Source organism: Vombatus ursinus, unplaced genomic scaffold (genome assembly GCF_900497805.2).
Source record: "Vombatus ursinus unplaced genomic scaffold, bare-nosed wombat genome assembly UNPS02011014.1, whole genome shotgun sequence".
Lineage (NCBI taxonomy): Eukaryota > Metazoa > Chordata > Mammalia > Diprotodontia > Vombatidae > Vombatus > Vombatus ursinus.
The window spans coordinates 1,282,181-1,294,675 of NW_020950792.1; the positions used below are offsets into that span (position 1 = coordinate 1,282,181).

At 34.4% G+C, this 12,495-nt stretch overlaps 1 protein-coding gene across 1 annotated transcript in view; it reads left to right on the forward strand.

The window, feature by feature from the left end:
• Positions 1-12,495, forward strand: part of UGGT2 (UDP-glucose glycoprotein glucosyltransferase 2) — a 212,746-nt gene that overhangs the window by 24,577 nt on the left and 175,674 nt on the right. Inside the window, exons 3-4 of the mRNA XM_027855699.1 lie at positions 7,913-8,043; positions 8,541-8,653. Coding sequence (XP_027711500.1) covers positions 7,913-8,043; positions 8,541-8,653 — 244 coding nt within the window. The remainder of the gene's footprint in view (positions 1-7,912; positions 8,044-8,540; positions 8,654-12,495) is intronic.

Genomic DNA, 12,495 nt, shown 5'->3' on the forward strand with positions numbered 1-12,495 from the left:
ACCAGCATCAAAAATGAAAAGGGTGAATCCACCAGCAAGGAAGAGGAAATTAAAACAATAATTAGGAACTATTTTGCCATACTGTATACCAATAAATTTGACAGTCTTAATGAAATGGATAAATATTTACAAAAATATAAATTGCCCAGATTAACAGAAGATAAAATAAAATACTTAAATAACCCCATCTCAGAAAAAGAAATTGAACAAGCCATTGATGAAGTCCCTAGGAAAAACTCTCCAGAGCCAGTTGGATTTACAAGCGACTTCTATCAAATGTTTAAAAAACAATTAATTCCGATACAGTATAGACTATTTGAGAAAATAGGTGAAGGAGCCTTACCAAATTCCTTTTGTGATACAAACATGGTGCTGATGCCTAAACCAGGAAGGGACAAAACAGAGAAAGAAAATTATAGACCAATTTCCCTAATGAATATAGATGCAAAAAATTTGAATAAAATATTAGCAAATAGATTACAGCAACTTATCACAAGAATAATACACTATGACCAGGTAGGATTTATACCAGGAATGCAGGGGTGGTTCAATATTAGGAAAACTGTCAGCGTAATTGATCATATCAGCAACAAAACTAACAGAAACCACATGATCATCTCAATAGATGCAGAAAAAGCTTTTGACAAAATACAACACCCATTCCTATTAAAAACCCTAGAATGAATAGGAATGAATGGAGTCTTCCTTAAAATAAATAACATGTACCTAAAACCTTCAACAAGCATCATATATAATGGGGACAAGCTAGAAGCATTTCCAGTAAGATTGGAGGTGAAAAAAGGATGTACATTATCACCAATGTTGTTCAATATCATACTGGAAACATTAGTTTTAGCATTAAGAGAAGAGAAATTGAAGGTATTAGAGTAGGCAAAGAAGAAACAAAGCTATCAGTCTTTGCAGATGATATGATGATATACTTAGAGTATCCTAGAGAATCAAGTAACAAACTACATGAAATAATAAACAACTTTTGCAAAGTTGCAGGCTATAAAATAAACCCACATAAATCATTGGCATTTCTGTATATTACCAATAAAGCCCAACACCAGGAGATAGAAAGAGAAATTCCATTTAAAGTTACTGTAGACATTATAAAGTATTTAGGAGTCTACCTACTGAAACAAACCCAGGAACTATATGAACACGATTACAAAACACTTTCCACACAAAGTCAGATCTAAATAATTGGAAAAACATCAGTTACTCATAAGTAAGCTGAGCTAATATAACAAAAATGACAATTCTACCTAAGCTAATTTACTTATTCAGTGCCATACCAATCAAACTACCAAAAAATTATTTTATAGAGCTAGAAAACATAATAAGATTCATTTGGAATAACAAAAGGTCCATAATATCAGGGGAACTAATGAAAAGAAATGCAGGAGAAGGTGGCCTAGCTGTTACAGATCTTAAATTGTATTATAAAGCAGCAATCACCAAAACTCTGGTACTGGCTAAGATATAGAGTGGTGGATCAGTGGAAGAGGTTAGGTATGCAAGACACAGTAGTCAATGACTGTAGTAATATACTATTTGATAAACCCAAAGACCCCAGCTTCTTGGATAAGAACTCACTATTTGACAAAAACTGCTGGGAAAACTGGAAAAGAGTATGGCAGAAACTAGGCATAGACCAAAATCTTACACCATATACCAAAATAAAGTCAAAAAGGAGCCATGATTTAGATATAAAGGCTGATACTGTACGCAAACGGGGAGAGCAAAGAGTAGTTTACCTATCAGAATTATGGAGAACAGAAGAATTCATAAGCAACAGGAGATAGAGAACATTACGAAATGCAAAATGGATAATTTTGATTACATTAAATTGAAAAGTTTTTGCACAAACAAAGCCAATGCAATCAAGATTAGAAGGAAAGTAGAAAATTTGGAGAGAATTTTTACAAGCAGTGTCTCTGGTAAAGGCCTCATTTTAAAAATATATAGAGAATTAAGTCAAATCTATAAGAATACAAGTCATTCCCCAATTGATAAATGGTCAAAGGATATGAACAGGCAGTTCTCAGATGAAGAAATTAAAACCATCTATAGGCATATGAAAAAATGCTCTAAATCACTATTGGTTAGAGAAATGCAAATCAAAACAGCTCTGAGGTACCACACCTATCAGATTGGCCAACATAACAAAACAGGAAAATAATAAATATTGGAGAAGATGTGGGGAAATTGGAACACTAATGCATTGTTGGTGGAGTTGTGAAATGATCCAACCATTTTGGAGAGCAATTTGGAACTATGGCCAAAGGGCTATAAAAATGTGCATACCCTTTGACCCAGCAATAGTACTTCTAGGGCTGTATCCCAAAGAGATCATACAAGTGGGAAAGAATTGGAAATTGAGGGAATGCCCATCAATTGGGGAATAGCTGAACAAGTTGTGGTATATGAATGTGATGGAAATGAGGAGCAAGCAGACTTCAGAAAAACCTGGAAAGACTTGTATGGACTGATGCTGAGTGAAGTGAGCAGAACCAGGAGAATGATGTGCATAACATCAGCTAGCTTGTGCGATGATTAACTTTGATAGACTTAGCCCTTCTCAGCAGTGCAAGGATCTAAGACATCTCCAAAGGTCTCATGATGGAAAATGCTATCCACATCTAAAGAAAGAACTATAGAATTTGAATGCAGATCAAAGCATACTGTTTGCTATTTTTTTCTTCTATTTTGTTTTGTTTCCTCTTTCTTGTGGTTCCTTCTATTAGTTCTAATTCTTCCTTACAACATCACTAATATGAAAATATGTTTAATAGGAATGTATATGTATAACTATATCAGATTGCATGCTCTCTTGGGGAGGGGAGGGAGGGAGGGAGTGGGAGAAAAATTTAAAACTCAAAAGCTCATGGGGGAAGCTAAGTGGCGTGGTGGATAGAGCACCAGCCCTGGAGTCAGGAGGACCTGAGTTCACATCTGATCTCAGACCAGACATTTGACACTTACTAGCTGTGTGACCCTGGGCAAGTCACTTAACCCCAACTGCCTTGCAAGAAAAAAAAAACCTTATGGAAGTGATTGTTGATAAATCAAAATAAATTCATATTTTATCCTGTAAAAAAAATCATGAAGGACAGAAACCAAGACCTCATTGCCAAACTAGAATGTTAAAATTGGGGTCATTCAAATTCCAGAGAGGGGGACAAATGAAAGGGAATACTACCTTGTGCAGAGAGTGGTAATTTCAAGTTACAGAAACTCACAGTGGGAGAGTTGAAAGGCAGCTCAGGGGCTCTCTAGACCACCCAATACATGAAACGAATGCCAGCCATACCAAACTTTTAACAAGTGGTCATCCAGTCTTTTCTTGAAGACCTCCAAAGAAGGGGAATCTTCCACCCCTTGGTTAAGGGGCAGTCCATTCCATCTTGGACATTTGCTATTAAGAAATGTGTTGATACCCCTTAAGGCAGATTCATTGTAGCTATAAGTGCTTTATAGTAGATGTATACTTTATATACGTATATATATGTTTTATGTATAGATAAATACCATACTGCTTTTATCTCATGCTCTATTCCCTAGTTAGCAAATTCCCCAAAATAAAATATGATCCATGAATAATCCCAATGGACCCTGCATCAAACAATAAGTCTTTGCTGAATAACTATGAGATTCCTAGCAGTGTTGGTGCTTTTTGTCTCAAAATAATAATAATAATGATGATGATAATAATAATAACTAAAATTTGTATAGCACTTCAAACTTTAAAAAGCAATGTCCATACATTATTTCATTTAATTTTCACACTAGCCATGTGGCTAGTGGCTTGCCCGCAGTGGAAAGAAAGATATTATGTAGTTCCTGCCAGTAAGGCATTTATAGCCTATGTATTTCACAGCTTCGCCTGGACTTAGCTTGTTGGGAAATTCCTAATCTTTATGCATCTTTATGCTTGAGAATTCCTAGTCCTTTTTGGTTTCTTTTGAAAAGGGATAGCACTGGGGGCAGCTAGGTGGCACAGTGGGTAGACACTGGCCCTGGAGTCAGGTGGACCTGAGTTCAAATCTGGCCTCAGATACATAACACTTAACCAGCTGTGTGACTCTGGGCAAGTCACTTAACCCCAATTGCCTCACAAATAAAAAGTGATAACACTTTTTAGTTCCCTTGAAGTAGTAAACATAAATATTTATTTAATAAACATAAATAGTATCTATTATGTTCAAGTCACTGTACTAAAGGAGGACTAACACCAATTACATCACTGGAAGGGGAAATCTTGATGCTTTATCTCACAAATCCTAGAGTACTAGGAACAAGAGGGCAATACTTCCATTTTTAAAGAAGATTTTTCTACATAATAACAAAGTAATACTTTTTGTAGCAAATAGTGAGCTTAAGGAATTTTTCTAACTCAAAAAATGGTATAAGCAAAAATTATGAACAGTTTAGAAAGAATTTAGACATTTATGGATGTTAGATATGATTAAGGGAAATTAACAATATAGTTTATATATGTTTTAAATATGTATTTAGGACAAAGTTCAAACCCTTTGATAAAGATGTTGTGGAAGGTGATCAACACTTTAGAATTCAAAATATGTTTAATATAGCTCATTAGGGAAACTTTAATAATCTACTAGAATTTTTCAAGAGCAAATAAATATGTTAACAAAGGGTGATCTGAGTTTGTATTTTATTTAGACTTTTCAAATGCTTTTAGCAAATGTGCATATCTTTAGTGCTTCAAAGATTTTTTAAAACTCACTGAGTTACTTTGAGACTAAGAGAATATATTGTTATAGGTGGTGTGTTAGGGTCTTTTTTAGCCCTGCTGGCCCATTTCATAAATGTAAGATTTCCAAAACATGAAGTACTGAATGGAAAACTTTCAATGAATGCTAACCTTTTCACTGTGCCTACTGCATGCTTAAGGAGTCAAAGAATGGTTCAAATAGAGTTTGAAGTTAAATTAGAAATTCAGGCTGTGAATAAACTTTTGCATTTTTGTTCTTTGTACATGCTCATGACTATCAGTGTGGGAGGAGGGTGGGGAGGAATATCTTGGTCTAATGAAAGTCATGAGAATTAAGCCCTTGATTCATGAAAACTGGCCCAAAGTTAGCTATGGAATGAATGGGATTTTCCTTCCCCTTCCCTTTCTATCTCTGCAACCAGGATATATAGGTTTTTATATAATAGGTTTTATTCATAGATTTCTTTCCTTTTCCTTTCCTAATATGAAGTGCTTTACCACAGAATCACTCAGAGAGAGAAATATTTGCTGCCCAATACAGAAATTAAAAAGGTTAGGAGAACTTGATCATTTCTTGTTTTTAAGCATCCTACAAGCTCAAAATCATTAATTCAGATGGTGTCACTTTCTTGAGGCTAAGTCAAATGGAAAACTGACTTAGAGCTAATGCCTTATCTTTTTATCATAATTATTGCCACAAAGTAGATAGTACAAGTATTATTGTCCTATTTTACAGGTAAGATTAAATGACATTGAGCAGGATGATGAAGGGCCTCAAGAGCATACCATGTGAGGATCATTTGAGAGAATCTTGAATGCTTAGTCTGGAAGGTTTAGGATGGGAGAGACATGGGTAAACAACAATGGTATATCTTGAAAAGCATAGTTTCTACAAATAAGAGAGTGTCTCTTTATAGTTTGCCCTGATCAGACCACATCTGGAGACTTGTATTCAGTTTTATATGCTGCATTTTAGGAAGAACATTGATAAGCTGATATGCATTCAAATAGAGGAGGGTAACCTGGTTGGTCAAGGACCTTTTGTCTGTTTTGGTTGAATAAACTGGTAATATTTAGCCAGGATAAGAGAAGAATGAGGCAAAACATTACAGTTGCATTCAGCTATTTGAAAGATCATCATTTGGAAGAGAGATTATACTTGTTTTGTTTGATCCCAAGAGGCAGAATGATAAGCAATGCTGAAATTGCAGGAAGATAAATTTAGGCTTGATATCAGGAAAAACTTCCCAACAATTAGAGCATTCCAGAAGCAGATTGATCTGCTTCATGAGGTAGTGGATTTCCTCTCACTTTGAAGCCTTTAAACAGAAGCTGAGTGACCACCAATAAGGATTCCTTTTGGGTATGGGTTATACTAGATAGTAGCTGAAGTACTTTAAAATTTTGTGATTCTGTGAGAAAAAAGATAATGTGCAAGTAAAACAATTCTAAACTGACTTATTGTATTATTGATAACAAAAAAGGGATATAAATGAAAGAGAAAATAGGTGTTTGTTACAATATTTCTTATAGGTATTTCCTGTAAATCAATTTTCATAACGAGAAAATCAAAAGATCCTAAAAAGTACCTCAGTAAGCAAATATGTGACTAATTTGCCAAGCAGAAAAAGGTTGAAATAAACACGTTAACAAGTTTGATGCAGAATTAAACCAAAAGAGAAGCATGGGATAAATTGCCTTAAGGAATTTTCAGAACTCTTAATGACTCCTAAATTCTCCCAGAAACAAAAATGAATCACTCTTTTAGTACCAATATTCTTCCAGTGGCTATAATGGATGGAAATATAATCTCCAAAGGGTTAAAAGTGAATGTCACTGAGAAGGCAATGGGAGGTATATGGTGGGCATAAGCAGACTGCAATATGTAACAATTAAGGAAGTACTAAGAAGAACCTGCATATTAAACAAATATATCAATTAACATTGTGTCAAGATTAAGGGTTACCTGGACAGCCTGTTCCATTGGCAACGTGGTGTCACAATGAATAAAATGCTGGACCTGGAGTCAGGAAGGCCTGAAGTTTGCTAACTTTATTACCCCAGGTTAAGTCACTTTGTCTCTGGATGTCTCAGTTTCCTCATCTATGAAGTGGAAATAATACTAGTACCTACACTCCAGGGGTAATGAAGATCAAATACGATAATATTTGTAAAATGCTTTGCCAACTTTATAGCATTATTTAAAGGCTAATTATTATTATGATGCCAATAGAAATCAAGGAAAGCTTCCAGTACTTTCAGTGAGCTCCCTGTGACAAAGATGTGAAAAAGAATTGCCCAGGATAGGCAGGCATGGGTTGTGATTTGTGCCATCTGTCCATGCTGTTCATCTATCTATTTGTACATTGTAGTTATTTCAATATAGTTTCAGCTTCACGTCTTTCCCTTCTCTGAATTTAATTGTGTCTATACTTACAATTTAGACTAGGTGTTGCCTACCTTTCTTGTTCCCATTACCCTTTGACTTTAAACAAACGTTTTCATACTCTGTATTCAACATGAAAGGTAATAAATTCTATAGTTTATCATGCATATTCACTTAAGAAATAAAACAAAACACATTAATTTTTATAAAAAATTTCAATATGTAATTTTTAGTTCCAGGACTTTCTGTAATAGCTAAACTTCCTTTTATGTGTTGGTTCTTCCAAGTAATCTTTACAATCTGAGAATGTTGACAAATTATCTTTATTGAATAAAATGTTACCATGATCCATATTTTTATATGAGCTCTACTTGGCCATTGACATGTGACAGCATATGTATAATGCATCCTCTTGCTTAATAACCATCTCAGGTTCTTGATTTCTTATGTACAACTGCCCAAGAAGTCTGATCTTAACAGTAGAGATCTATTGGACAGCCCTATAAGGGATGGAAACTCCCAGACAGACTCTGCAACCACAGATCATAGGTGTGTACTTAATTCTAGTCACAAGCATTCTGTGATCATATATGAAGTTAGTAACAGAACAAGGATCTTGATTTTCTGACTCTCCTTTCTTCTCATATCATAGGTATTCAAAGTTGGAATATGAAATTATTTGACATTGATAGGTTAGTTTCCTGCCTTAGAAAAGTGGAGGTTGAAAGCTATCAGATATACAATACTAAATTTCTCTTTCCCCCACCTTTTTTTTCTTACAGACTCAGAATACTCATATTACAACTTAATCTTGAAAAAAGCAGGACAATTTTTAAACAATTTGCAGATCAATCTCTTAAAATTTGCTTTATCTATAAGGGCATACTCGCCAACTATTCAAATGTTTCAAAAGGTATGTAAAATTGACTCGTCTGTATTTGATATTCCAAATATATTGCATAGAAACCCATATTAATTACTATGGCCTACTGATAACATTTTCTTTGTGAACCAGGCATTTAGAAATTAAATGTGTATGATTTGATATTCCACTGTTGTGGGTGTTCACATGTGCACGTATATATGTGTGTGTGTGTTGGGGGTGGGGTAGATAATAAAGCAACGTGTTTGTGCCTGGGTAGAATGTAGTGTTACCTTTTGAAATATTACAAGCTTTTAGTGTAAATTTTGAATTCAGTATTTCCTAGAATAAAGTTGATCTTGTAGTTTTTCTCCAGCCAAAAACAAAATTGAAAATGTTCTCTATGGTTTTTTCTTTACTTTTAAGTTTTTGCTTTAATTAGGACAACAGTTTAATAGTGGCTGATTTATTTTAATCAAATAAATATGTTAATTTAAAATGGATTGCAATAAAACCTTCCTAGTTAAGTATAATCTTTGTAATGTTAGATTGCTGCTGATGAACTACCACCAGAAGATTGCAGTGCATTTGTGGTTATCCATAAGGAGTGCACCTGTAAAACTAATGAAATTAAAAAGCTTCTGAAGAAGGCTTCTGTGAGGTAATGAAATGAATATCTATAGAAAAAGAAGTAGTTCATAAAGAAAGTATTCTCACAATAAAAACCTTTCTAATCATATGGTTTCATAAATATTTTCAGTTCTAGTATTTAAGCTTTTAAAATTATCCATCTATATTTCTAACAATACTATAAAATAATTTTGACATTTTTATTGCTAATATTGTCATTACTCATTTTGGTTGAAAATAGGAATATTTATGAAAATTTTAAAGAATAGAAATTTTATTAAATCATAAATATAATATGAATTCGACATTGATTGCTTAAGTATCTATTGCAAACATAAATTAAGAAATGAATAAAAGGTTTATTAGTGAAATGGTACATCCCATTCTCCCAGGAGTTGTTTATTCTGTACCTGCATTTACTTTGATCTGTGATCTCATTGATATAGTACTTGGGGTGGGGAACCTGAGACCTAGAGGCCACATGTGGCCTTTTAGGTCCTTGGGTGTGGTCTTTTTACTAAGTCCAAGTTTTACAGAAGAAATCCTTTTATTAAAGGAATTTGTTCTGTAAAGTTTGGATTCAGTCAAAGGTTCACACTTGAGGACTTAGAGGGCCACATGTGGTCTCAAGGCCACAGGTTCCCCCCCACCCCTGGGTAAATCTTTCATTGAATTAAATTGCAATCCTTCAAGGCCTTCTTATCCTATGGAATTTTCTCCCATATTTTTTCTATAAACCCTCCATAAATGATCTGTCCATTGTGTTACTGTCCTTGCTCTGATTCTTTTAATATTTTGTGTATTCTTACCTTTTTGATGCATAAGTATCTCACTTCTTTTACTGCATATATTTATAAATATGTGGGGGGGGGGGTCTGTGTATTTATGTATCATTGTTATCTTTTATATTACCCATATTTATACTACTGTTGGCAAGATATGGACTGATTGGGCCACAGTCAGGATCTATTTTTCCATTATTATTTGGATCATTTGAAATTTTCATTCTTTTGAAATTATTGTATTCCATGATTTGCAACCATTTCACATCACCTAGAGAATATTGGTATTTAAAAAGATGGATTTCATGTCAGTGAATAGCTCAGGATTGTTATGTCTGTATTTACCAACTGTAAATTTGGTAGATCTGAACCCTGATTTCTTCTTCCTTTTCAAATCTAGGCATAAATAATTGATCAATTGAATAGCTAGAATGTCAGTGGAGGGGGAGAGAAAATTAGGAAGATAGATTGAGAGGATAGTGAGGGCAGGGGTCAAGAGGTAACATATCATTTTATTCCAATTTTATATTGTAGGCTTTTTCCAATTTGTTAACATAGTAAAGGACTTGCAGTCCAGCTACATGAACTAATCTTGACAATATGCATTTTTCATATGCTTTGTATTTCTATATGAATAATCAGGCTGATCCCTTTTCAATGATGTGGATGTAATATCCACTATGATGTTGTGGGCCTCAGTCCAACTGGTGGAATGTGAAATGTAGATTAGGCAAATAATGGTGATAGTGTTAGCAATAATTGTAACAGGTTTATGGTCTTTAAATGTACTCTTTTTGAAAAATTAGTTTAAAGAGACTTGAATTTACACATTCTATCACATTTATTCCTACTATTTTATTTTTCATAATAAACTTAAAAACATTAAAATTTCAATATAAAAGAACAGAAAATATTATATATGAAATTGTGAGCACTTATGTACAGTTTATTTTTTAAATGTATATTTAATTTTAAAAAGTAGTAACACAACTGCCCTCCTTGTCTCTGCCGCTTTTTGAGCTTCCTTCTACTCTCTTCTGTATACTTTTAAAAATGTTCCATTAACACTTTTATTTATTTTCTCCTTTTTGGGAGCATCATTATTACTATTCACTAACCTATGTCCCTTCCTCTCATTCGCCCATCATAGAAGCCTACTTTGTAACAGATACGTATAGTCAAGCAGAACAAATTGACACATTGACATGGCTAAAAACATTATGTCTCATTCAGTACCTCTAGACCACTCTGCCAAGCAGTAGGATACCTATTTCGTTAAAAGTCTTCTAATGTGAAGATTGGTCACTGCATTAATCAGCATTCTAAAGCCTTATAAGTTGTTTTACTTTATGTTATTTTGTTCATTGTATAAATTGTTCTCCTGACTCTGTTCACTTTACTCTGTCACATTTTAGAAGTTTTATTATATTTCTCTGAATACCTGATATTTGTCATTTCTTGCAGTACAATGATCTTCCATTACATTCATATGCCATAATTTGTCCAAATTGATGGCAACCATATTGTTTCCAGTTCTTTGCTATGATAACAATGATACTTTGATGTGTTTGCTCATATGGGTTGTTTTCCTCTTTCTTTGACCTGCAGTTTAGAGGCTTTTGAGTCATTGTTCCAAATTGTTTTACAGAATGGCTAGATCAATGCACAGCTCCACATCTAATGCATTAGTTTTGTTAGCCATCTGCTAACTCTCTCTCTCTGCAAAAAGGCAGTGCAGCTAATAGCTCTTTTATTTGTTTTACTAATAATTTCATCCTTAAGAATTTGGAGGAGCCACCAAAGCCTCTTCTGGATCTGATTCTCACTAACAGGGTCCTCCCTGTCCTTCCACCTCTGACTGAGGTGCAAGTGGTAAGAATGTGGGGACAAGTGACCACTTGGTCCTAGAGCTTGTGATAAAAGAGAGGAAATCTGGACATAGATACTTGATTTTAGGAAAGCAGTTTTAAAAGGGTTCAGGGGAAAGATAGGTTCCCTTGGATTAAATGCTACAGGGGAAGTTAGTACAAAAAGGATGAGAGATGCTCCAGATAAAATTATGAAGACACAAAGGAAAATTATTCCAATGAAGAAGGAAAAACCTTATTTGTCTGAAGAGATTGCTTGATATTGATACACAGGGAACTCACCACAAGCTTAGATTTAAGAAAGAAATGTACAGGAGACAGCAGCAAGGGCGAAGAAAGCACAATCCTATAAAAAGAGTATCAGGAATGCAGAAACCTAGAGTGAGCTGAGCCTAGAGAAGGAATGCAGTGGCAACCAAAAAAGGTGATTGGTTGTCATGTTTGTTTTCTTTGTTTTTGCTATATCAGAAGAGAAAGGAGTCTTCAAGAAGGTTTAGGATTGGCAGGGATGAGAATTACAATAGACAGAGGGAAGACCAAGCACCTTGTTCCTTAATTTAGCTTCTCTCTCTTTGCCAAGGAGAATGAACTTTATAGTGGAAATGACTGAATAAACATGGCTAATAGGGAGCAGACCCTTGAGATAAGTTAGGAGACTCTAAGAAGGTGCCTACCTGCCTTGAGAAATTCAGATGAGCTAGGCAGAGCAAGATGGTAGAAGCCAATGACTTCATGAGACAACCAGAAATATTAAAACAAAGTCAGAAAGCTAAAAGAGAAAAGAAAAGAAAATATAGGGCAAAAATAATTAACTTGGAAAACAGATTGTGGAGAAAAATATAAAAAATTATTGGAGTGTGCCATTACCAAAAAACAATCCTAGACATCATATTCCAAGAACTCTTAAAAGAAAATTGCCCACATTTCTTAGACCCAGAGGGCAAAGTAGAAATAGAAAGAACCCACCAGTTACCTCCTGAAAGAAATCCCAAAATGAAAACCCCAAGAAACATTATAACCAAAATGCAGAGTTTCCATGTCAAAGATAAAATACTGCATGCAGTGAAAAAAAAGAATTCAAGTACTGAGGAATCACAGTCAGGATCACACATCACTTAGCAGTCACTACTTTAAAGGAATGTAGATGATATTCTAGAAAATGAAGGATGTTGACTTAGAGCCAAGAATAACCGACCCAACAAAATTGAGTATAATGCTACAGT